Source organism: Bombina bombina, chromosome 5 (assembly GCF_027579735.1).
Source record: "Bombina bombina isolate aBomBom1 chromosome 5, aBomBom1.pri, whole genome shotgun sequence".
Taxonomy (NCBI): Eukaryota; Metazoa; Chordata; class Amphibia; order Anura; family Bombinatoridae; genus Bombina; species Bombina bombina.
The window spans coordinates 138,179,260-138,207,124 of NC_069503.1; the positions used below are offsets into that span (position 1 = coordinate 138,179,260).

Here is a 27,865-nt window from a genome sequence, read left to right on the forward strand (position 1 = left end):
CCCCTTTAACAAAGGATAACAAGAGAATGAAGCAAATTTGACAATGGAAATAAATTGAGATGTTATTTAAAATTGTATGCTCAATAAAAGAAAAACAAAATAGTGGGTTTCATGTCCCTTTAAACCCCTACTTATTTTCCAAAAGGTACAGACACTAAAATGTAAATAGTCCCTAAACAGCGATTGGTGATATGAACAGTAATGTTTAGAAGAGAATGTTTAGAATAGAGGATACCACAGTATCTTTAAATTCCTCTGATATTCTACTAGTATCTAAGGCCTAGATTTGGAGTTTGGCGTCAGCCGTGAAAACCAGCGTTAGAGGCTCCTAACGCTGGTTTTAGGCAACCGCCGGTATTTGGAGTCAGTGATTAAAGGGTCTAACGCTCACTTTTCAGCCGCGACTTTTCCATACCGCAGATCCCCTTACGTCAATTGCGTATCCTATCTTTTCAATGGGATCTTCCTAACGCCGGTATTTAGAGTCGTTTCTGAAGTTTGCGTTAGAGCTCTAACGACAAAACTCCAGCCGCAGAAAAAAGCAGGAGTTAAGAGCTTTCTGGGCTAACGCCGGTTCATAAAGCTCTTAACTACTGTACCCTAAAGTACACTAACACCCATAAACTACCTATGTACCCCTAAACCGAGGTCCCCCCACATCGCCGCAACTCGATTACATTTTTTTAACCCCTAATCTGCCGACCGCCACCTACGTTATCCTTATGTACCCCTAATTTGCTGCCCCTAACACGGCCGACCCCTGTATTATATTTATTAACCCCTAACCTGCCCCCCTCAACGTCGCCGCCAGCTACTTACAATAATTAACCCCTAATCTGCCGACCGCAAAGCGCCGCCACCTACGTTATCCTTATGTACCCCTAATCTGCTGCCCCTAACACCGCCGACCCCTATATTATATTTATTAACCCCTAACCTGCCCCCCACAACGTCGCCGACACCTGCCTACACTTATTAACCCCTAATCTGCCGAGCGGACCTGAGCGCTACTATAATAAAGTTATTAACCCCTAATCCGCCTCACTAACCCTATCATAAATAGTATTAACCCCTAATCTGCCCTCCCTAACATCGCCGACACCTAACTTCAATTATTAACCCCTAATCTGACGACCGGAGCTCACCGCTATTCTAATAAATGTATTAACCCCTAAAGCTAAGTCTAACCCTAACACTAACACCCCCCTAAATTAAATATAATTTTAATCTAACGAAATTAATTAACTCTTATTAAATAAATTATTCCTATTTAAAGCTAAATACTTACCTGTAAAATAAATCCTAATATAGCTACAATATAAATAATAATTACATTGTAGCTATTTTAGGATTAATATTTATTTTACAGGCAACTTGGTAATTATTTTAACTAGGTACAATAGCTATTAAATAGTTAAGAACTATTTAATAGTTACCTAGTTAAAATAATAACAAAATTACCTGTAAAATAAGTCCTAACCTAAGTTATAATTAAACCTAACACTACCCTATCAATAAATTAATTAAATAAAATACCTACAATTACCTACAATAAAACCTAACACTACACTATCAATAAATAAATTAAATACAATTTCTACAAATAACTACAATTACATAAACTAACTAAAGTACAAAAAATAAAAAAGAACTAAGTTACAAAAAATAAAAAAATATTTACAAACATAAGAAAAATATTACAACAATTTTAAACTAATTACACCTACTCTAAGCCCCCTAATAAAATAACAAAGACCCCCAAAATAAAAAAAATGCCCTACCCTATTCTAAATTAATAAATTTAAAAGCTCTTTTACCTTACCAGCCCTGAACAGGGCCCTTTGCGGGGCATGCCCCAAGAAAATCAGCTCTTTTGCCTGTAAAAAAAAACATACAATACCCCCCCCCCAACATTACAACCCACCACCCACATACCCCTAATCTAACCCAAACCCCCCTTAAATAAACCTAACACTAAGCCCCTGAAGATCTTCCTACCTTGTCTTCACCTCACCGGGTATCACCGATCGGTCCTGGCTCAGATATCTTCATCCAACCCAAGCGGGGGCTAGACATCCACTGAAGAAGTCCAGAAGAGGGTCCAAAGTCTTCCTCCTATCCGGCAAGAAGAGGACATCCGGACCGGCAAACATCTTCATCCAAGCGGCATCTTCGATCTTCTTCCATCTGGTGCGGAGCGGGTCCATGTTGAAGCAGCCGACGCGGATCCATCCTCTTCTTCCGGCGTCTCCCGACAAATGACGGTTCCTTTAAGGGACGTCATCCAAGATGGCGTCCCTCGAATTCCGATTGGCTGATAGTATTCTATCAGCCAATCGGAATTAAGGTAGGAATATTCTGATTGGCTGATGGAATCAGCCAATCAGAATCAAGTTCAATCCTATTGGCTGATCCAATCAGCCAATCAGATTGAACTCGCATTCTATTGGCTGTTCCGATCAGCCAATAGAATGCAAGCTCAATCTGATTGGCTGATTGGATCAGCCAATCGGATTGAACTTGATTCTGATTGGCTGATTCCATCAGCCAATCAGAATATTCCTACCTTCATTCCGATTGGCTGATAGAATACTATCAGCCAATCGGAATTCGAGGGACGCCATCTTGGATGACGTCCCTTAAAGGAACCGTCATTCGTCGGGAGACGCCGGAAGAAGAGGATGGATCCGCGTCGGCTGCTTCAACATGGACCCGCTCCGCACCAGATGGAAGAAGATCGAAGATGCCGCTTGGATGAAGATGTTTGCCGGTCCGGATGTCCTCTTCTTGCCGGATAGGAGGAAGACTTTGGACCCTCTTCTGGACTTCTTCAGTGGATGTCTAGCCCCCGCTTGGGTTGGATGAAGATATCGGAGCCAGGACCGATCGGTGATACCCGGTGAGGTGAAGACAAGGTAGGAAGATCTTCAGGGGCTTAGTGTTAGGTTTATTTAAGGGGGGTTTGGGTTAGATTAGGGGTATGTGGGTGGTGGGTTGTAATGTTGGGGGGGGGTATTGTATGTTTTTTTTTACAGGCAAAAGAGCTGATTTTCTTGGGGCATGCCCCGCAAAGGGCCCTGTTCAGGGCTGGTAAGGTAAAAGAGCTTTTAAATTTATTAATTTAGAATAGGGTAGGGCATTTTTTTATTTTGGGGGTCTTTGTTATTTTATTAGGGGGCTTAGAGTAGGTGTAATTAGTTTAAAATTGTTGTAATATTTTTCTTATGTTTGTAAATATTTTTTTATTTTTTGTACTTTAGTTAGTTTATGTAATTGTAGTTATTTGTAGAAATTGTATTTAATTTATTTATTGATAGTGTAGTGTTAGGTTTTATTGTAGGTAATTGTAGGTATTTTATTTAATTAATTTATTGATAGGGTAGTGTTAGGTTTAATTATAACTTAGGTTAGGACTTATTTTACAGGTAATTTTGTTATTATTTTAACTAGGTAACTATTAAATAGTTCTTAACTATTTAATAGCTATTGTACCTAGTTAAAATAATTACCAAGTTGCCTGTAAAATAAATATTAATCCTAAAATAGCTACAATGTAATTATAATTTATATTGTAGCTATATTAGGATTTTTTTTTACAGGTAAGTATTTAGTTTTAAATAGGAATAATTTATTTAATAAGAGTTAATTAATTTCGTTAGATTAAAATTATATTTAATTTAGGGGGGTGTTAGTGTTAGACTTAGCTTTAGGGGTTAATACATTTATTAGAATAGCGGTGAGCTCCGGTCGTCAGATTAGGTGTTAATAATTGAAGTTAGGTGTCGGCGATGTTAGGGAGGGCAGATTAGGGGTTAATATCATTTATGATAGGGTTAGTGAGGCGGATTAGGGGTTAATAACTTTATTATAGTAGCGCTCAGGTCCGCTCGGCAGATTAGGGGTTAATAAGTGTAGGCAAGTGTCGGCGACGTTGAGGGGGGCAGATTAGGGGTTAATAAATATAATATAGGGGTCGGCGGTGTTAGGGGCAGCAGATTAGGGGTACATAAGGATAACGTAGGTGGCGGCGCTTTGCGGTCGGCAGATTAGAGGTTAATTATTGTAAGTAGCTGGCGGCGACGTTGTGGGGGGCAGGTTAGGGGTTAATAAATATAATATAGGGGTCGGCGGTGTTAGGGGCAGCAGATTAGGGGTACATAGGGATAATGTAAGTTGCGGCGGTTTACGGAGCGGCAGATTAGGGGTTAATAATAATATGCAGGGGTCAGCGATAGCGGGGGCGGCAGATTAGGGGTTAATAAGTGTAAGGTTAGGGGTGTTTAGACTCGGGGTACATGTTAGAGTGTTAGGTGCAGACGTAGGAAGTGTTTCCCCATAGGAAACAATGGGGCTGCGTTAGGAGCTGAACGCTGCTTTTTTGAAGGTGTTAGGTTTTTTTTCAGCTCAAACAGCCCCATTATTTCCTATGGGAGAATCGTGCACGAGCACGTTTTTGAGGCTGGCCGCGTCCGTAAGCAACTCTGGTATCGAGAGTTGCATTTGCGGTAAAAATGCTCTACGCTCCTTTTTTGGAGCCTAACGCAGCATTTTTTGGGACTCTCGATACCAGAGTTAATTTTATGGTGCGGCCAGAAAAAAGCCCGCGTAGCGTTAACAGCCCATCTACCGCCAAACTCCAAATCTAGGCCTAAGTATCCCCTATGTGTTTACACTAAAAATAAAAAGGGAAAATCTATTCCAGAATTTTTATTGTTTAAAAAAGATAGATAATTTCCAGTTTTGCATAAACAACACTGTTATATTAACCCCTTAATGACCACAGCACTTTTCCATTTTCTGTCCGTTTGGGACCAAGGCTATTTTTACATTTTTGCGGTGTTTGTGTTTAGCTGTAATTTTCCTCTTACTCATTTACTGTTCCCACACATATTATATACCGTTTTTCTCGCCATTAAATGGACTTTCTAAAGATACCATTATTTTCATCATATCTTATAATTTACTATAAAAAAATTTATAAAATATGAGGAAAAATTGAAAAAAAATACACTTTTTCTAACTTTGACCCCCAAAATCTGTTACACATCTACAACCACCAAAAAACACCCATGCTAAATAGTTTCTAAATTTTGTCCTGAGTTTAGAAATACCCAATGTTTACATGTTCTTTGCTTTTTTTGCAAGTTATAGGGCCATAAATACAAATAGCACTTTGCTATTTTCAAACCATTTTTTTTTTTCAAAATTAGCGCTAGTTACATTAGAACACTAATATCTTTCAGGAATCTCTGAATATCCCTTGACATGTATATATTTTTTTTTAGTAGACATCCCAAAGTATTGATCTAGGCCAATTTTGGTATATTTCATGCCACCATTTCACCGCCAAATGCGATCAAATAAAAAAAATTGTTCACTTTTTCACAAATTTTTTCACAAACTTTAGGATTCTCACTGAAATTATTTAAAACAGCTTGTGCAATTATGGCACAAATGGTTGTAAATTCCTCTCTGGGTTCCCCTTTGTTCAGAAATAGCAGACTTATATGGCTTTGGTGTTGCTTTTTGGTAATTAGAATGCCACTAAATGCCACTGCGCACCACATGTGTATTATGCTCAGCAGTGAAGGGGTTAATTAGGGAGCATGTAGGGAGCTTTTTGGGGTAATTTTAGCTTTAGTGTAGTGTAGTAGACAACCCCAAGTATTGATCTAGGCCCATTTTGGTATATTTCATGCCACCATTTCACCGCCAAATGCGATCAAATAAAAAAAAAAACGTTAAATTTTTCACAATTTTAGGTTTCTCACTGAAATCATTTACAAACAGCTTGTGCAATTATGGCACAAATGGTTGTAAATGCTTCTCTGGGATCCCCTTTGTTCAGAAATAGCAGACATATATGGCTTTGGCGTTGCTTTTTGGTATTTAGAAGGCCGCTAAATGCCGCTGCGCATCACACGTGTATTATGGCGAGCAGTGAAGGGGTTAATTAGGTAGCTTGTAGGGAGCTTGCAGGGTTAATATCACATTTAGTGTAGAGCTCAGCCTCCCACCTGAAACATCAGACCCCCTGATCCCTCCCAAACAGCTCTCTTCCCTCCCCCACCCCACAATTGTCCCCGCCATCTTAAGTACTGGCAGAAAGTCTGCCAGTACTAAAATAAAAGCTATATTTGTTGTTTTTTTGTGTTTTTAAAAAGCATATTTACATATGCTGCTGTGTACTATCCCCCCCTTAGCCCCCAACCTCACTGATCCCCCCCAAACAGCTCTATAACCCTCCCACTCTAACTTAATATGCGCCATCTTGGGTACTGGCAGCTGTCTGCCAGTACCCAGTTTAGAAGAAAATATGGGGTTTTTTTTATTTTTATTAAAATTTTCTGTAGTGTAGCTTCCCCCCACACAAAACCAACCCCCCACCCCTCCACGATCTATTTTTGTGCTTTTGCAAAAACAAGATTTGGCCATTTTTTCCTAGCAATATTTTCCGTAGTGTAGCGGTTCCCACCCGCTCCCGCCCCGTGCACGCGCCCACCCGCCCGCCAACCTCCGTGCACGTGCGCGCTCCCGCGCGCGCCCCCTAACGGCCCCGCCTCCGATCCCGCCCCCCTTGATGTCAGAGGATACACCGATGGCCGCCCACCCGCCTCCCAAGTCGGCTCCCACCCACCAACGATACCGGCCATCGATGTCCGGTGCAGGGAGGGCCACAGAGTGGCTCTCTCTGCATCGGATGGCCATGTAAAGTTATTGCAGGATGCCTCCATATCGAGGCATCACTGCAATAACCGGAAAGCAGCTGGAAGCGAGCAGGATCGCTTCCAGCTGCTTTCCACAACGAGGACGTGCAGGGTACGTCCTCAGGCGTTAACTGCCTTTTTTTTGAGGACGTACCCTGCACGTCCTCAGTCATTAAGGGGTTAATATACTTTTTACCTCTGTAGACTGCCCCTTATCTCAGTTCGATAGACTTGCATTTTAGCCAATCAGTGCTGACTCATAAATAACTCCACGGGAGTGAGCACAATGTTACCTATATGGTACATATGAACTAGCGCTGTCTAGCTGTGAAAAACTGTCAAAATCTGAACAAATTCTGTGGGATATCAGTCCTATTTATGTTAAGCACAAGTCTTTAGAATTCTCACTTGGTTATACTGATACCCCAAGACTGAAATTTCCAGTGACTTTCAGTATAAATCTAGTACCTGTTGCAAAGCCCTGGGGATGATACCACGATGCTTGTAGTTTTCGGCTCCAGTGATTGTATAGGTTTTCCCCGCACCTGTCTGTCCATAGCACATTATAGTACCTATAAATGACACCCAATATTGTTTAAAAGGGGAAAATAAAGGTTTACACAGTCAGCAGCACTATGGCAAGGTAGGAAAACACAACACTTTATAAAGCATTTAGTGAACTGGTATATGGGAAACATGCAATTTCAGCATATAAGAGGTATTTGTAAAATAAAGGGTATAGACCTCATACATCACTCTCTCATCTGTCTTTAAACCTAAGTAAATTGTAAAGTTGTATAAACGTGCATGCTCTATCATGAAAGTTTCATTTTGTCTTAAATGTCTCTTTAAATATAATAAAATTATATAATGTCCGTTTCGAGAGGGGCTTAAAACATAACTCATTGACTTCATTGATTTATTTTTTGCATTAGAATGTCCATTTAACTTTCTGTAAAGAGCAAGATTCATTAACATCCAGCCATGACGTCATTCCTACAACACAACATTACTAATATTTGCTTAAAGGGACATGAAACCTATTTTATTTTTTTTCATGATTTAGAAAGAGCATGCAGTTTTAAACAACTTTCTAATTTACTTCTATTATCTAATTTGTTTCATTCTCTTGATATTCTTAACTGAAAAGCATATTTAGATAGGCTCAGTAGCTGCTGATTGGTTGCTGCACATAGATGCCTCCTGTGATTGGCTCTCCCATGTGCATTGCTCTTTCTTCAACAAAGGATATCTAAAAAATGAAGCAAATTAGAAAGTTGTTTAAAATTGTATTCTCTATCTGAATCATGAAAGAAACAATTTGGGTTTAGTGTCCCTTTAAGGTCTGGTGGCTTCTGTATATAGGGGGTGTCTGAAAATCAGGGATGTCGGCTAATCATACAACACTAAACACCAAAGAATGGTTCATTAAGAATTAGCACATCAGTACCATTATATCCATCCAGTGCTCTTGTAACCACACTTTTAGCCACAGTTTCATAGACAGTGTCCTGTGAAGTATTGTGAAGAAATCCATCCACATTAAAGGACCATCCAGAACGCTTGTTATTCACACCTAACTTGTCATCTTTCTTGAGATGGATATTGATGGTCTGAAAACAAAATAACAAAAAACATATTCAAAATACTTTGGCAGCCATGTGGTTAAAGGGACATTAAACCCAAAAGTTTTCTTTCATGATTCAGATAGAGAATACAATTTTTAACAACATTCCAATTTACTTCTATTATCTAATTGGTTTCATTCTTTAGGATATCCTTTATTGAAGAAAAAGCAATGCACATGAGTGAGCCAATCACACGAGGCATCTATGTGCATCCACCAATCAGCAGCTACTGAGCCTATCTAGATATGCTTTCCAACAAAGGATATCAAGAGAATGAAGCAAATTTGATAATAGAAGTAAATTAGAACCATGAAAGAAAAAAAAAATTGGGTTTTATGTCCCTTTAAATAGCCTGAAAGGCAAAATCTAAAATAGGATAATTTATTTATTTAAAAAAATATATGTTCCCTACTTTAAGTTTTCAGACTTGTTACAGCCCATTAATAAGCCTATGGGAATGTTCTCTATCAAAGGAATCTGCCTGTATATTTCTAACCTAGTTATTATTTAACTTTATGGTTGTCCATTGGATAATGTAGGAAATTCTCTAAGAATAAAACTTAACAGTTATTATTACATTAAAATCAAAAATCATATTGAGGTGTTTAAAGTTGTTTAACCATCTGGTGCCTCCTGAACTGGATTGTTCAGGGGAGAAATATATTATCTGTGCTCTTTAAAGTCCAGGAGACCTTTACACATTGTAGCAAGCATAGAGTAATAGAAAGTACTTGTTGGTGTTTGTCTCATGAAAAGCTTTTGTCATGTACGGGTATCTATGTTATGCAAAAATACAGTATTCCAGAAAAAAATGCATTGATTTGCTAAACGTGTTATGCCTAAGAGCCAAGTACTTTCTTCTTGTTAAACGCAATAGACGTGAAGATTTTGAGAAACATTCATCAGTAAAGCAGTGCTGCCCCATAAGTTTATGTTATGCGTTCTCTATCGATCCCTTAAAGGGATAGGAAAGTCAAACAGTTAAAACACTTTTAGATTATTTCTATAAATGGCTGGTTATTTATCGCGCTCCACTTGTAATCTAGCCCAATATGTTTTAAACTATCAGATGAAGTAGCTTATCAGAGAGAAGGCAACAAGTTAAAAGATAAAAATACATATTTTTTAAACATGTTGAATGTCCTACCTTATTGTCCTCTGCAACTTTAATCAAATCTTGAGCAAAGTTAGGTGTTGGTCTAACACGAACATAGACTTGAATACCACTGCCTTTTCCGCTCATTTCAGCTCTCTGGAAAAGAAATGTATATAAACTACACTTTCATTTTACATTTGCATCTTTTGTCATTAAAGGGACACTCAAGTCAAAATTAAACTTTCATGATTCAGATAGAGCATGTTACTTTAAACAACTTTCCAATTTACTTCCATTAACAAAATTTGCACAGTCTTTTTATATTTACACTACTGAGCATGTGCAAGAATGTGCAAGAATTCACAGATTATATGTATATGCCTTTGTGATTGGCTGATGACTGTCACAGTATCTACAGGAGTAGAAAAAGACATAACTGAAATTTGTCACACAAAAAAAACACTACTCATTTAAAGTTCAGACTGCTATTGCATTGTCTTGTTATCATGCATTTGTTCATTATGCAAATCTACTGTATTCATTGGTCTTTTAAAGAATGAAATATGAAATGGTCTATAGTCTAATCTGCATTTTATAACACAGCAGACTGTTTCCCACTGTTGTCTAACATAAGGCCTTAGTGCACACTGTCGTCCTTCAGTACGTTTTATTCAGCCCCATGTCCTCAACTCATATTCTTATAACAACACAGAAAGCAACTCATGGGCTGGATGTGTGGCTCCAATACATTTGTTTATTGCTCTGCATTTTTTATATGTAGACTTATGACTGTTGTGGGTTATCTTGCTAAAGAATGACTGATGTGCAATTCTATACACACATATATATCTCAATAAAAATAAAATTCAATACATTTGCTGCAGGCAATGTCCACTTAGGGCCTGATGTTTAAAGGATCTTAAAAAATACGGAAATGCTCATTTCAGTATCACTAGTCCCGCAAACCATCCTACAGGTGAATTGTTATAAAAAAGTGGGCTGACCTAGCTGTCCAGATGAGTAGCGATGTGCCTTCCACAGCAAACAATAGGGATTGATGCCTGTTCAACAATCCGTCCACATTGCCAGTGAATGCGGATCTCTGCAGTGTGGAAGGGACATGTTTTCAAAGCATATTTAGAATGCGCATTCACTAAACATTTTTTTCAGAGTTCAAATAATTGTTATGGGAACTTTCACTGCATTTTCAGTAGATTTCTTACCTTTGCTGATCTCACCACTGAAAAGGTAGAGAGACAGGCATGTGTGAAAAGGTTCAGCTAAGTTGGTGGATATTGTTTACAACAATATTAGAAACTCCCAGTGATGTTTAGCCATTATAATACAGGTTACTCCCATGGAACGCCACATTTTTAACTTTTGGAGTGTTGTTTTCTTTTTAGGAAGAAGATTTGGATATTAATATGCACAAAAATTTGGGAAAACTGGCACTATGACTAATAAATTACTGAGAAATAAGATCAACAGCGGATCCGGTGCTATCCCGATATAATAGAATACAACTACTCTCCCATAGACAGAAGAGAACCAAAGATAGGTGCTTGTAGCACTCACCCTCAACATAATTCAGTAATTAGGCTAAAACTTAACCTTTAATTAGTGTACACATTAAAAGGGACAATGCTGGATAACCTGCTAGATTCTACCCATCACCATTAATAACACATGTGAAACACCCCCCTGTTTCCTGGCCGATAACCGAATATGTCGGCTTCAGGTGCCAGGGGTGTCACAACTAGTATACTTTAAAAACAAACGCGTTTCGGCCATTATTCTGACATTTCTCAATGTTTAGTACAAGTTGGCAAGCCGAAAATGTGGGTATTGCTGCCTTTTAAAACATCTAGCTAAACGTGCTTAGCCAATCCCCATGTAGAGCGTCACATTGTTCCACCCTCTTTTCAAAATAGTCCGCTCATAGTACATATTGAGAGTGTGTGCTTCAAATGCTCATAGGATTGGTCTTTAATGTTGAAATGTTAAAATGGTCTGAAGATATTAGTAATATTACCCATAAATTACAAAACAAAAGTAACTTAGAAGGTGAGAATAATGTGGAATGGTCTAAGTCCATTAAAGAACTTAAAAAGATCAGGAAAATCCTATAAATCTTACAAACACTGCCTATTCCTATACAAGAGGGTTACCTTGATCAGCTTCAGAAACTGTTAGAACAATTTATTTGGGCAGGATCTAAACCCAGAGTACATAAACAAACTATGTATCTGCCCAGAGAGAGAGGGGGACTGGGAATCTCTAAATAAATAGATTACAGAAGGGCAATCATGCTCCAACATATTGTAGAGTGGGCTCATAACACTAACCAGAAAGCTTGGACCGGACTAGACAGACAAATTTTTAAATTTAATAACATGAGTGCCCTGGCGTGGACCCCGCCACAGAAAAGGCCCAGAACCTTAATCAAGTACTCTGTCCCATCTGCAACATTGGCGGAATGGGATAGAATTATAGCAACAAGCACTCTCTTCTAAACAGGGTCCCTTAACATCAATCATTGAAAACTCTGAACTTCCTTATAGCCAACTGGGGTTTCGAGTGAAACAGCCATATAGCCTTAGAACAAGCTCCATATGCTACCTTATAGAGAATGGTAGAGATAAACCACAAGCAGCCCTTGAGGAAACCCACAAAGAGATTTTCGCGTTGTGGTTACACTATAACCAACTCATTCATAATACCTCACATCACAAACACAAAAGCGAGCTGGGAAGGGAAGCTGCTACACTATTCGAAAAAATATGCATCCTACCTATCACACCTAAGCACCTTATCTTGACCCTCTATAAAATTGTGGCCGTAGCTGATTCAACGACTCTGCCGTCATGCACTATAGCGTGGCAAAAAGATCTAAATCTAGAAATAGAGACTGATACTTGGCTCAAAGCATTCAATGCAACTAAAAAGTCATCGGTCTCAGCACAAACTCAGGAAATGCACATACAATTTTTGAGCATGTGGTATCTCACCCCTGTGAGACTTCACAAAATGTTTCCTACTTTGAGTGCGACTTGCTGGAGGGGATGTGGAGAGGAGGGTTCCCTCCACCATATTTGGTGGTCATGCCCGAGGATTCAAAACTTTTGGTTAGAGGTGTCTCATGAACTCTCAGAGATACTTGCCACTCAGATACCTAATAGCCTAGAGACCCTCCTACTCTGCTCGCTACCCAAAACAAGTGGCTCAGCCGATAAGGCTCTCCTTATGATAATGTTGACGGCTGCTAAAAAGCTCATCCCAAAACATTGGAAGACACAGGTCACTCCTTCTATTCAGGACTGGAAAACACAAGTAGCAGAACTTTCTACACACTAGAAAAATATCACTATTTTAAAACACACAATTTGGCAGCTCACAAGATGATCTTTTCTCTCTGGAACAGAACAATTTTAGGGTTTAACTTGAACCTCCCATCCCTATATATGACCCTACACATAAATCCCTTCTTCCCCATTTCACCCCTATGGGAATAGTCCACCCCCCCCTTTTTTCCGTCATCTTCCTCTCCCCTGCCCTCTCTCTCACCCTATCTATCTCATCCCTCCTCTCTATTGTCCTTTTATCTACCACTTTCTTTCTTTCCTTCTTCTCAAAGCTAATACTGACTAAAGGTATACTCATCATACAAATACTGTTTTTGTCATGTAATCTATGCTAAGAATAACATATTATGAATGAAGAAAAACAAAATGCATCACCCAGGCAAGCAAGACCAGAGACTGAGATCTATCACCTTGACAAAATTGATTAAGACTATATACTAAGTTTGATATTTTAGGAAGTTGATGACAATGTCCAGCCGGGGTCACTATTTTAATCTCATTCAATCTTCTTTCTATTTAATTTCTTTTGAATCCATGTTATTTGTTATATTGTTATCTTCTTTTCAGGAAAAAAACAAATAAAAAGCTAGTGGAAGATTGGAATGTTTATTTTTTATAAAGATAACAATGTAATCCTTAGAGGTTTAAGATTAAAGCTATTTCCTCCTTCAGTAACTTCAAACCAGAATTGAAACTAAAATGGGAAGAAACTCTTTCTGAGTGCTCCCTGAAATTAATGGGTTATCTAATCCAACATGAAATGGATAAATTTAAAGATATTACGGGGGAAATTACCACACTTAGTGAGGAATTGAAGCAATATGAGCATAAAGAAGATTTTCAAAAATCTTATAACAAAATTAAGAGTGAAGTAGAAAGATTCGCTAGATTTATCTCTGAGAAAAAAGAAAGGAAAAATGACAGAGATATAAAGGGACACTGAACCCAATTGTTTTCTTTCGTGATTCAGATAGAGCATGCAATTTTAAGCAACTTTCTAATTTACTCCTATGATCAAATTTCTTCATTCTCTTGGTATCTTTATTTGAAAAGCAAGACTGTAAATTTAGATGCTGGCCTATTTTTGGGTTGTTCTTTCTGATTGGTGGATTAATTTAACCGACCAATAAACAAGTACTGTCCAGGGTTCTGAATCAAAAAATATCTTAGATGTCTTCTTTTTCAAATAAAGATAGCAAGAGAACGAAGAAAATTTGATAATAGGAGTAAATTAGAAAGTTGCTTAAAATTGCATGCTCTATCTAAATCACGAATGAAAAAATTTGGGTTCAGTGTCCCTTTAAGTGATTATTCTAACAACAGGGTGTATCTATGGGGTCAGAATAAAACAGTTAACATTGATTCTGACATTTCAGACAGAGACTGTGACACCACTGATGCTGAAAGTTCAGATGGGGAAAAGAGACCTAAACCTATCTTATGAAACCGAATACAGCCCCACTCCAACTCAGATAATGTCCCTTTAGGAGGAGAACTAGGAGGGGAGGGGCAAACAAACCACGCACCAGGCATCAAGTGCGCTTCAACCAGAAACCCCAACATTACACAAAAAATAAAAAAGTAATGACAGATGAGCTTAATATAATAAATCTTTCAGAGACAATTTTAACTGAGACACAAATATCAGTACTTAAAAGAGGCCTTTCATTTGTATCCACTGCTGAAATAGACAAGTTTGAGGCCATAAAGGATGTCCACTTATTCACAAGGAAAATACTGCTAAAAAAATGTATTTAATAATTCTGAGTCAGGGGTGCTAGACAATACAGATATGACAACCATACAAGACCTTATCACATTATTAGATGAGTCAGAACCTACTAACACTGACCCTAACACTAATATTAATGAATGGCGTCATATACTAAAACTGAAATCACACTTTATACCTCTGAGCAGTGTGTCACATAATGCCGTAACCTTCTTAAATCTTGTCTGTAATGACATTTTGTCTATTAAAGATAATAAAAAAATAGGCAATGATAATATTACACCTGAGGAGAGAAAAGTGTTAAAGGAATTATCTAAAATGTCTAACATACAGATTAAGAGAAGTGATAAAGGGGGAAATATAGTGCTCTGGCCCACTGCTATGTATATGGAGGAAGCAAAAAGACAGTTAACGAATACCAATAATTATAAAAGTATTCTTGGCAACCCCACTGAGATATTTTTACAGCAGTATAATAAAATAATTACTGAGGCTTTAGATAATGGTACCATTGACCAAACAGAAAGTAAATTTCTTACTAGGCATAACCCTAAGCTAGCGACATTCTATATGTTGCCTAAAGTGCACAAGAATCTACCTTGTCCCCCTGGTAGACCCATAGTGTCGGCGTTGGATTCTCTAACAGAACGTACATCTCAATACCTAGATGCCAGACTTAGAAATATAGTAACCTCCCTACCATCATACATCAGAGATTCGATGCACATATTAAATAAAATTAAAGACTTGGAAATAGAAAAAGATTCAATATTAGTGACCTGCGATGTGGAATCTCTCTATACCAGCATCCAAACCCAATGGGGATGCAGAGCGGTATCCCATTTCCTACAAAAAGATACAGGGTTGGAAGAGAGTACTAAAGATTTCATTATTAGACTATTAAAATAAGTGCTAAACCATAAATATTTTGTCTTTGACAACAAATTGTATTTGCAGATATGTGGTACAGCGATGGGCACCTCATGTGGCCCAACTTATGCTAATATTTACCTGGGATGGTGGGAGGAAACTATAGTCTTTCATGAGTCAATGGTACACTTTACACAATATATATCTCACTGGTCTAGATACATAGACAATATTTTATTTGTCTGGACTGGACCAGTTGAGATACTTCAGGAATTTGTGGCCATATTAAACAATAATCCGTTTGGGTTATTCTTAACGTATGCAGCTAATAAAGACAAGGTGGAATTCCTTGATTTAACTATCTCGAAAATAGGTAACAAATTAGAGACTGCAATATATATATAAAACCCACTGCCACAAATAATATATTGTGTGCCTCAAGCAGTCACCATCCCGCTACGATTAAGGGACTACCAGTTGGAGAGTACCTACGAATGAGGAGGAACTGCTCAACAGAAGAATCGTTTCAAATAGTATCAAGAGACCTTAGGGATAGATTATTACAAAGGGGCTACTCACATAAATCCTTAGTCAAGGCCTATCCTATAGCCACTAAGAAAGAGAGAGCAGAGTTATTAAAACCCAAAACAGTATCTAAATATAATCCCATAAGGTTCATTACCACTTATTCACCGTATAGTGAACAGATCAAGGATATCTTTAATAGGCACTGGCATGTGTTAAAAGCCGACAACCAACTTAAGTCCCTACTAGCTGACAATCCAATGTTGAACTATAGTAGATCTAATAACCTGAATGATCGGTTAACCCAAAGTCATTTTGATAGGAATGCTAATAAGCCCCCACTTTTTAAAGGTTCTACCCCCTGTGGGGGCTGTAAAGACTGCCAACATATGGTAGTGACGAAAACAGTCACTGACCGATTTAAGAAAAAATGGTATATAAATAACTACATTAACTGTAAAAGCGACAATGTTATTTATTGTTTAACATGTAAATGTAACCTCTTTTATGCTGGCATGACAACCAGAAGCCTGGGAACCAGGGTCACCGAACATCTAAGTAATATAAGAACAGCTAGAAGAGATGTGGAAAAAGGAAAACAAATAACTAGTGTGGGTAAGCATTCCCTTTAGCATCACAATGGTAACACAAATGCTCTGAAATGATGGGGACTCAAAAGGGTTAAACCAGGAATAAGAGTTCGTAATACGGAAACCATACTGCTGCAGAGAGAAACCAAGTGGATATTTCAACTACATTGTGTGATGCCTTTGGGCATGAATGAAAACAATAATTTTTGGGTCTTTATTTAATAAATGAGGGTATCTGCCTTGATTTCCATATTAGTATCTAAATATATGCGATTTATTATAAGAGGATAATGCAAGTATTATATGTAGTAACTAGCGTAATGATACGCAGTAATGAATGTTACGATACGTAATTATGAATGTAATATTGATGCGCTAGATATATTTAAGTTAAAGCTTGAGTTGCGAATATCGCATATGGGCTAATCAAGAGGTACAAAATAGTAGTCATCTACCCTCCTGCTTTTACTCGTAACAAGTATAACCTAGACTATAAGCTTATTCCATGTTCGCACTACAATTTACTACAATACTACGACTTGCATATCAATATCTTGAGATGCAACCGCTTAGGCTTAAGATGACAGTAGTTAATTTAATACTTACTCGCTAGATATATCTAGGGCTCTGGTTTAAACTATACAATGCATACGGGCTATCTGAGAGGTATAAATTAACAGATGTTTACCTCCCAGATTTGACTCGTATAAGTATCATCAAAAATATAAGCGTATTTCGCAAAAAACACGATTGCATTTCTATTTCGTATAACTATACGATTATGTATTTGCAACAAAAGGGGAGAAGGGGTGTGTCATGACGTTGCAAAACATCTCAAACTACGGACCAATCCTATGAGCATTTGAAGCACACACCCTCAATATGTCCTATGAGCGGACTACTTTGAAAAGAGGGTGGAACAATGTGAAGCTCTACATGGGGATTGGCTAAGTACGTTTAGCTAGATGTTTTAAAAGGCAGCAATACCCGCATTAACTTGTACTAAACATTGAGAAAGGCCAGAATAACGGCCTAAAACGCGTTCGTTTTTAAAGTATACTAGTTGTGACACCCCTGAAGTTGATGTATCCGGTTATCGGCCAGGAAACAGGGGGGGTGTTTCACATGTGTTATTAATGGTGATGGTAGAATCTAGCAGGTTATCCTGCATTTTCCTTTTTAATGTTTACACTTATTAAAGGTTAAGTTTTAGCCTAATTACTCAATTATGTTGAATGTGAGTGCTAAACCCTCAACATAAGGGTTCTCTTCTGTTTATGGGAGAGTAGTTGTATTGGATATTAATATCCCATAGATGACAATAGCTTTTTATTTTTACACATTTTCACTGTACTGTATGTGTTTATTTCTAAATGTAGCCACCAATCAGCAAGTGCTACCCAGCGTTCTGAACCAAAAATGGGCCGGTGTTCTGTCAAAATATCAAACCCGTCACAATGTGAAACTACGTCACTTGCGGAGACGTGGTTCCTCTCAATCAGACGGGTTGCGCATACGCAACTCCTGCAGCTCAAACATACTAGGAATTCCTAGCATGAATACCGCGCATGCGCACATTGCATGTCAGATTTTGCAACCAGTCACTTCCAGTCCCGCAGATCAACTAGGTCGCCCGTCAGAATGTGTCCCATAGAGAACAGTGATGGAAGGTCAGATCAGATGTTAGCAGCTAGTCTGCGCATGCGCACACCGCCGTTGAGTTTTACAACCCGATAGGAAGTCATTGCACGCATGCGCACTCAGCGGTTCCACATTCCGATGGGAGACCTAGTTGATCTGTGGCACCGGAAGTGACTGCAGTCGCAAAATCCGATGGGCAATGTGCACATGCACGGTATTTATGCTAGGAATTCCAGTAATTCCTAGTATGTTTAAGCAGCGGGAAATGGGCATGCGCAACCCATCGGATTCAGAGGAATAATGTCTCCTGAAGTGACGTGGTTACACATTCTACGGCTTTGATGTTTCGACAGAACACTGGCTCGTAAGCTTACATTCCTGCTTTTTCAAATAAAGATAGCAAGAGAAGAAACATTGATAATAGCAGTAAATTAGAAAGTTCCTAAAATTGCATGCTCTATCTGAATGTGGGTTTCATATCCCTTTAACATGTGGAGATCTTGACAATAATTGTGAATCAGTCCCTTAGGATTACATTGTATGGTATGATTTTTAGAACTTGACACAGAGAGTTCTCAGATTAATTAGTGGGAGAGCGACTATCAGCACAATAACATTTCTAGATTTCAGAAAACTTTAAAATCAATTATTTTGCAATTTGATGAAATGTGAGGAAACCTGCTAATAACAGTGACACTGATCTGGGGATAATTTCATTCCTGGAGAGATCCATACGAGATCCCTGGGACGTCTTGTTGTTGCTAACAGCCTCTGTACCACCTGACCCAGTCAGCTAAAAAAAACTCTCAAGTGACAAAACTTCCTAGGTTGGTCTGTATTAGTCAGATTGTCCCATAGGAACAGGAGGTCTCTGCACTATTAGTGAACCCAGCAGTGTAGTTGTGTCTGTATCAGTCTCACCTGCTTCTGTCTCCAGCTTAGTATCTTTCACCCAAGTGTTCCTGTATCTATGTAAACTCTCAGTCTCCATAGTAACCACCCGGAAGTACCCGTCACATGACACACTTAATGCCACACTTCCTCTCCATGATTCCCGTAATTCTGTGCTATCCCCTGTCAATTACCCTGTCTCACCTTCCCTAACTTCCCTGCTTTCCCCATCCTGCCTTTCTTGCGCCTCGCTTCAGCCATAGCTAAAGCCAAGTTAGAGAATTCCAACCGGAAGTGCGTTGATTTAGTGGGCGTGGTCGTGATGTATCGGGGCGTGGTCTTGATGGTGATTGGGCGGAGCTTGTGTCGGTGCCGGCAGCAGTTGTTAGTCCCCGGACAATATGGTGGACGAACTGGAGGAGTTGGAGGATTTGGTGCATGTCACTGTTGGGGACCTGCCGAATCGGGGCTATGGCGTTATGGAAGAGATACGTCGGCAGGGCAAGCTATGCGACGTCACACTTAAGGTAATGACGTAAGGGCTGTCTTCCTCGGCAATCTCTTGTCTGTCAAAGCTCTTATCTTCCTTCTATTCACTTAATCTGTAATGACCCCGGAGGTATTCCCTTCCCCAAGCTGACTTTAAAGAGATCACTGACCCTTTTTTGACCTCCAGAGATATCACCTCTATCTCCAGCTGGCCCCAGAGCTATCCCTGTACTGACCCCCAGAGACATCAGTGCCCCTTTACTGACCCCCAGAGACATCAGTACCCCTTTACTGACCCCCAGATACATCAGTACCCCTTTACTGACCCCCAGATACATCAGTGCCCCTTTACTGACCCCCAGATACATCAGTGCCCCTTAACTGACCCCCGGAGACATCAGTGCCCCTTAACTGACCCCCGGAGACATCAGTGCCCCTTAACTGACCCCCGGAGACATCAGTGCCCCTTAACTGACCCCCGGAGACATCAGTGCCCCCTAACTGACCCCCGGAGACATCAGTGCCCCTTAACTGACCCCCGGAGACATCAGTGCCCCTTAACTGACCCCCGGAGACATCAGTGCCCCTTAACTGACCCCCGGAGACATCAGTGCCCCTTAACTGACCCCCGGAGACATCAGTGCCCCTTAACTGACCCCCGGAGACATCAGTGCCCCTTAACTGACCCCCGGAGACATCAGTGCCCCTTAACTGACCCCCGGAGACATCAGTGCCCCTTAACTGACCCCCGGAGACATCAGTGCCCCTTAACTGACCCCCGGAGACATCAGTGCCCCTTAACTGACCCCCGGAGACATCAGTGCCCCTTAACTGACCCCCGGAGACATCAGTGCCCCTTAACTGACCCCCGGAGACATCAGTGCCCCTTAACTGACCCCCGGAGACATCAGTGCGCCTTTACTGACCCCCGGAGACATCAGTGCGCCTTTACTGACCCCCGGAGACATCAGTGCGCCTTTACTGACCCCCGGAGACATCAGTGCGCCTTTACTGACCCCCGGGAGACATCAGTGCGCCTTTACTGACCCCCGGAGACATCAGTGCGCCTTTACTGACCCCCGGAGACATCAGTGCGCCTTTACTGACCCCCGGAGACATCAGTGCGCCTTTACTGACCCCCGGAGACATCAGTGCGCCTTTACTGACCCCCGGAGACATCAGTGCGCCTTTACTGACCCCCGGAGACATCAGTGCGCCTTTACTGACCCCCGGAGACATCAGTGCGCCTTTACTGACCCCCGGAGACATCAGTGCCCCTTTACTGACCCCCGGAGACATCAGTGCCCCTTTACTGACCCCCGGAGACATCAGTGCCCCTTTACTGACCCCCGGAGACATCAGTGCCCCTTTACTGACCCCCGGAGACATCAGTGCCCCTTTACTGACTCCAGGAGACATCAGTGCCCCTTTACTGACTCCAGGAGACATCAGTGCCCCTTTACTGACTCCCGGAGACATCACCTCCCCCCCCCAGCTTCCAGAGATATCACTGTCCCCTTTTCTGGCTACCAGAGATATCACTTCCCATTTAAATCACCTCTCCCCCAACTGCATCCAGAGATATACCTACTCTTTTACTGATCCCCAGAGATATCCCTTCTCCCCCCAGCTGACCTCACTACCCTTTTCTAACCTCCATACATATCACTGTCCTTTACTGGCCCCCAGAGATATCACCCCACTCCTAACTGATTCCCAGAAAAATCACTGCCTGTTTAGTATAATAATAGTTTATATAATGCTTTTCTCCTGGTTGGACTTAAAGCACTTTACTTTACACAAGATACATTTACATTCCTGAAAGGCTTGGGTGAACAAGTAGGTCTTGAGCCTTTGTTTAAAAATGTCAAGAGTTGTGGTTTTTAGGCATATGCCACTACATTTTTGGCACTTCAGGGCATGTGCTGATAGAAGAACGTGAGTTGAGGCTTAGGGTTCCATTTATCAAGCTGCAAGATCAGGATTATTGACAGCCCCCGCTCACGTGCCATTGGTTGCAGGGGACAGCATTGCACAAGCAATGGCTTGTGCAATGCTAAATGCCGTCAGTGGATTCTGCCAGCTCGCCACAAGGTTGGGAAGTCAAGGTTTATGAAAATAAACCTTGCCCGTCTGCCAGTTGATAAATGGAGCCTATAGAGCACCAGTAATTATTTTAGATAAACTTGGTACCTGATTGTGCAGAGCTTTGTAGGATAGCGGGTCTATCTTGAATTGTGTGTTCCATTTTATTGACCATCAGTGCAGGGAGCGGAAGATGGGGAGTCAAATGGCAAAATTTTTATTGGACAATTACCGAAGTAGCCGCCAACCAGGGTGCTGATCCAAAAATGGGCCGGCTCCTAAGCTTACGTTTTTGCTTTTAAAATAAAGATACCAAGAGAACGAAGAAAAATTGTTCATAGGAGTAAATTAGAAAGTTGCTTAAAATGGCATGCTCTATCTGAATCACAAAATAAAAAAATTGGGTTTCATATCCCTTTTAAATGCAGCAAAGCGGTCAAGGAGGATTAGTATAGAGCACTCACCCCTGTCTTTTTACTACTAGTGAGGTTTCAGTACCGACCACCACACTGCTTTAAATGTACACTGTATTGCCACACGTTTTATGCTATATCAAATAATTCAGACATCCTTGTACAGTGAATTGTAATCTTGCTGCTTTGTTCTAAAAAAGGCAGTATAAATGGAATACAGATCTATATAATGTAAACATTGTTTTGTTTAATAAATCTATTACAGTAATCTATGCAGGAGATATGAAGGAGCCTGTGGGCAAAATGCCAGAACTGCTTTGTAGTTTTTTTCTGGGGTGTCTTTGCATGTCTGCCACTGATAGTGCCACGCCAAAGTGACCTAGAATTAGGATTTTGTTCAATATGCTAAAAGCTGTCTGCACAAACCAGCAAGGGTGTGATCTGTCTTCTGCCTTTGGGAATTAGCCTGGAATCATTTTGATCCATGGAATGCCAGTTTGCCAGCTCAGTGCTTTTGTTTCTTTTAGCCTCACCCTTAATCAGAAGAACAAGTTACCTTTGTAATCCCTTGAGGCAAATACGTAGCCAAATACATCTATATATCACTAAAACAGTGATTGACAAATCATGACACTATTCTGCATAGAAGTATTTTTCTCTAGCTCCTAAAAATGTGCAAGTGGCTCCTTGATATTCAGTCTGGGCCCCAAGATTTGTCAACCTCTGCACAAATACATAATCTTGTAAGCCCCTGGAACTGGGCAGCTATGACTTCTAAATTTGGACTTCTGCTCCTAACCTTGTGGGCTCTGTTAGTTTTATTTATATACATAGACAATGCGTGTCATCCTCAGACATCTCAACCTGCAAAAACTCATTTAAGGGAGGTGGCTTCACCCGCTTCTGCGCCGCCCAACCCTCCCAGTTATATATTGGACACCTTGAAACCCGAAATAAGATAGAGACTTATCATTAAAGTAGCTTCCCACTTAAGGCACATAAAAAAAAAAAGTCGCTTTATTGCACAACCACATACAACAAACCTATTTTCCATTTATCGTACGCTTGTTGAATGCTTAAATATTTTAGTATACGAAGTTTAATTACCTGCAGTAAATAAGGTAGTATTTGTGTTTTTATTTTATTAAAATCAGTGGGGGCTTGTTGGTTACTGATGCATGCTTTGAGGGTTCTATAACGTCCCAGCAACTAAAGGCATTCCTTAAAAAAACACTTTTACGGATGTTGGCCACATTGGATCATGGTACTTGGAGTTTCAGGGAGATTGCATTCCATTTGCTGGCATCAGTGAGTCGCTATTACAATCAGGGAGACTCCCTGAACTTCAGGGAGAGTTGGGATGTCTGCATCCTGTGGTGTATTAAATACATAGTGCTCCTGGCTCAAGCTTTTGCGTCTCCATACAGAATAATCAGTGGCAACTAATAATTGTAATCGAAACACTGATTTACATATAAATATATGTATTTGATAAATGAATATCGCCACATACAGAGACAACATCTTGCCTACTACATGGCATAATAGTACCTACGGTCAGATTCGCTTCCACAGTATGCACAAATGAGTCTTCCGATCAGATAGTTTGCTATCCAGCTCCCAATTTACCAAGGAAGTATGAACTGGTCATGCACCTCACCCCCGTAGATAGCAAGAAATTGTTTATTGGGACTTTATTTTACAATTTACATACTCGTACACGGTCATAGATGTTGACATACGCCCTATAGGCCAGATTTAAGAAAGTAAGACGGACAGGGGCGTACATCTTAGCCCCTGTCTGCTTGACTAAATGTCCCCTGATCAAGGACTATAAATCATAATGAATAAGCCCCCACAACCACCACCACATACAATAAAATAATCTATCAGGTTTTATCTGGAGACAATGAAATTATCCCTATTAAAAGGCCTACAAATTCCTAACAGTGATAGTCCTGTGAGTGTCTGAGGTAACAGATGGTGACTGCGTGTCCCAAGTGATTAGGGGAAAATGCTGACTTGACAAGTTCTGTCTGTGATTAATCTCGCAGCATTTTGTGTGTGTACACAAGGTTGGCATCCGCTAAGCACTGGACACATCTGCCTAGATATTTTTATTGTTACAGTAATAAAAGAATCGCGTTGATACTTGTTGTACAGTTATCATTTATCTTAGCTTGGCATTTGGGTGTAAAAGAAATAGCTAATTGTGTGTTCACATTGTGAGTCTGATTACCAGAAAACACTGTTATGGAGAGAAATTGCACAAACTTTTTTTGAGTGTTATGTTATTATTATCATATTTGTAGAGGGCTAACAGATTCCCCAGTGCCATTGTAATATAGGGTCCTGCATATCCTGAACCCTTTATAAAATCCTTTGTGGTACCTTGCAGTGCTGATGACTTAGGGCTCTATTTACAAACAGATGCATTGCTGGTGAATTGCATTAAAGGGACACTGAACCCAATTTTTTTCTTTTGTGATTCAGATAGAGCATGCAATTTTAAGCAACTTTCTTATTTACTCCTGTTATCAAATTTTCTTCATTCTCTTGGCATCTTTATTTGAAATGCAAGAATGTATAGTTTAGATGCCTGGGTTGTTCTTGCTGATTGGTGGATAAATTCATCAACCAATAAAAAAAAAATGCTGTCCAGCAGACTGAACCAAAAAAAAGCTTAGATGCCTTCTTTTTCAAATAAAGATAGCAAGAAAACAAAGTAAAATTGATAATAGGAGTAAATTAGAAAGTTGCTTAAAATTGCATGCTCTATCTGAATCCTTTTTTTAGGTTCAGTGTCCCTTTAACTATGCATTATGAAGGGCCAAACCCAATGAGTATCTCCTGCAAGAAGAGCTGAGTTAGCCCAGCACAATGCATAGTTAAAGGGACACTAAACCCAATTTTTTTTCTTTCCTAATTCAGATAGAGCAGCAATTTTAAGTAACTTTCTAATTTACTCCTATTATCAATTTTCTTTGTTCTTTTTGTATCTTTATTTGAAAAAGCAGGAATACAAGCTTTGGCTCAGTACCCTGGATAGCGCTTGCTGATTGGTGGCTACATTTATTATCATTTATTCTTTGTTCTCTTGGTATCTTTATTTGAAAAAGCAGGAATGTAAGCCTAGGAGCCGGCCCTTTTTTTTGGTTCAGCACCTGGGTAGATCTTGCTGATTGACGGCTACATTTAGCCACCAATCAGCAAGCGCTACCCAGATTCTGAACCAAAAATGGGCTGGTTCCTAAGCTTGCATTCCTGCTTTTCACATAGATACCAAGAGAACTAGGACAAATTGATAAAAGGAGTAAATTTGAAAGTTGCTTAAAATTGCTGCGCTATCTGAAATCGGAATCGTGAAAGAAAAAAAATTGGGTTTCATATCCCTTTAACTATGCAATGCGCAGGGCTAACTCAGCTCTTCTTGCAGGAGATACTCATTAGATTTGGCCCTTCATAATGCATAGTTAAATCTTTCAACACCTACTATTTACCTCTTAATGAAGACAATGCAATAGCATTTAGACTGAACTTCAAATGAGTAGTAGATTTTTTTTGACAAATTTCAAAGTTATGTCTATTTCCACTCCCCCTGTACCATGTGATAGCAATCAGCCAATCACAAATGCATATGCATATAGTCTGTGAATTCTTGCACATGCTCAATAGGAGCTAGTGACTCAAAAAGTGTAAATATAAAAAAAAATGCAAATTTTTGTTAATGGAAGTAATTTTGAAAGTTGTTTAAAATTGCATGCTCTATCTGAATCATGAAAGTTTAATTTTGACTTGAGTGTCCCTTTAAGTAAGGTTGCAGGTTACACTATATCTGCTGTCCTTCCCTTCAAAGGGCGTTTTTAAGTTGTGGTTACTTCAAAGCACACATTTTAGTTCTCTCTTTCCTAATGCTACAAAAAAATAAATAAAATAAATGTGGCACACATTGTAAGTTCTGCTTTTTACCCAGGGGCCACAAAAACTATGACAGAGGGCCACATGTAGCCCTTGAGTCCCCAGTTGGATCCCTGTTGTAAGTAATAACACTCTATATATCAAGCTTACAATTATCTTTTAATTTTTTTAGTTAATTTGTCAGCATACTTAAAGGGACAGTAAATAACTACTTGGCAATATACTTTCATTATTTTGTGCCCCCTCTTCATGTAATTAGCTCTGGAAATAGCACAATTTCTAATTCTCTGACCTTGAAATGCACCTGCTGACTTCTCAAGGCTAATTCTGCTACATACCTGTCCCTTCTTGGCTTTATCAGATGTTAAAGGGATACGAAACCTAAAAAAAATGATTTCATGATTCAGATAGAGCATGCAATTTTTAAGCAACTTTTTAATTTACTCCTATTATCAAATTTTCTTCATTCTCTTGGTATCTTTATTTGAAAAAACAGGAATGTAAGCTAACAAGCCATCCCATCTTTGGTTCAGAACTTGGGTAGCTTGCTTATTGGTGGGTAAATATAGCCACCAATCAGCAAGCTCTATCCAGGCTGCTGAACCAAAAATAGGCCGTCTTTTAAGCTTACATTCCTGCTTTTTCAACTAATCATATAGACTGTATTCTCTTTCTTTCTTTCCTGATTTAGATGGTGCACACGATTATAAACAACTTTCTAATTTATTTCTATTATCAATTTTCCTTTGTTCTCTTGGTATCTTTTTTTTGTTGACATGCAGGGACGTAAGCTTAGGAGCCGACCCATTACTGGAGCACTAGATGGCAGCACTATTTCCTGCCATGTACTGCTCCTTATGCCTACCTAGGTATCTCTCTAACACAGAATATCATGGGAACAAAGACAATTTGATCATAGAAGTTAATTGGAAACTTTTAACATGGTATTCTCTGTCTGAATCACAAAAGAGGATTTGTGGGTTTCATATCCCTTTAATGTATCACAAGAGGTTTACATTCAGCAGCTGTAGGCCTGGATTCTGCAAGGTGAAAGGTTTCTCTTACTGCTTATCGGTTTACTAATAATCTAAAGAGAGCAGATCATATTGGTGAGTTTTCTCTCTGCTTAGAGAATATAGCCCGCAGGAGGACTGTGCAGCTCCCTAACTCAAGCAGTTCTTTGTGTGTGTTGGTTGCAAAGTCAGCTGCTTATCATAAGTTCCTGAGCTTGATGGCGAGCCTGGGCTTCTGTGCACTAAGCAGATTAGTGGGTAAAGCTGCCTGATTAATTGGCACATTAATTACGTATGTATCTGCATACAGTGGCACAGCATTGACGTAATGCGTGACCCGTAGCCCTATGTTAATAAACCAGTGCAGGCTTATACTGGGGTGCAGGTAAAGCAATCTTTCTGCTGGTTAGTTTAGAAAATATGTTGCATTTGGGTTTGAATAAAACTTACTATATGCTTCCTGCCCTTATTCCAAGAACCAGAATTTTTTTTTCGTTTTCTGCAAATTATTTTGTAATTAAATTTAAAGGGATACTAAACCCAATTTTTCTTTTCTTTCATGATTCAGATAGAACATACAATTTTTAGCAACTTTCAAATTTACTCCTATTATCAATTTTTCTTCATTGTCTTGGTATCTTTATTTGAAAAAGCAGGAATGTAGGCTTAAGAGTCGGAACATTTTTGCGTCAGCGCCCTGGGTAGGGCTTGCTGATTGGTGGCTACATTTAGCCATCGAAAAGCAATTGTTACTCGGGTGCCGAACCAAAAATGGGCCAGCTTCTAAGCTTAGATTCCTGCTTTTCAAATAAAGATAGCAAGAGAACGAATAAAATTTTGATAATAGGAGTAAATCCCAAAGTTACTTAAAATTGGGTTTAGTATCCCTACTACTGTTCTGTGAT

The 27,865-nt window shown here is 39.6% G+C and overlaps 2 protein-coding genes across 3 annotated transcripts in view; one reads left to right on the forward strand and one right to left on the reverse strand.

The window, feature by feature from the left end:
• The window catches only part of KIF9 (kinesin family member 9), a 169,614-nt gene extending 150,300 nt beyond the window's left edge, over positions 1-19,314 (reverse strand). Inside the window, exons 1-4 of the mRNA XM_053712933.1 lie at positions 19,247-19,314; positions 9,483-9,587; positions 8,158-8,320; positions 7,176-7,279 (exon numbers count right to left, since the gene is read on the reverse strand). Coding sequence (XP_053568908.1) covers positions 7,176-7,279; positions 8,158-8,320; positions 9,483-9,587; positions 19,247-19,303 — 429 coding nt within the window. The 5' untranslated portion in view covers positions 19,304-19,314. The remainder of the gene's footprint in view (positions 1-7,175; positions 7,280-8,157; positions 8,321-9,482; positions 9,588-19,246) is intronic.
• A 105-nt stretch (positions 19,315-19,419) lies between these two features.
• KLHL18 (kelch like family member 18) overlaps positions 19,420-27,865 on the forward strand; it is a 118,967-nt gene continuing 110,521 nt past the window's right edge. For both annotated transcript variants that reach the window (XM_053713724.1, XM_053713725.1), the window contains exon 1: positions 19,420-19,569. In XM_053713724.1, coding sequence (XP_053569699.1) covers positions 19,444-19,569 — 126 coding nt within the window. In that variant the 5' untranslated portion in view covers positions 19,420-19,443. The remainder of the gene's footprint in view (positions 19,570-27,865) is intronic.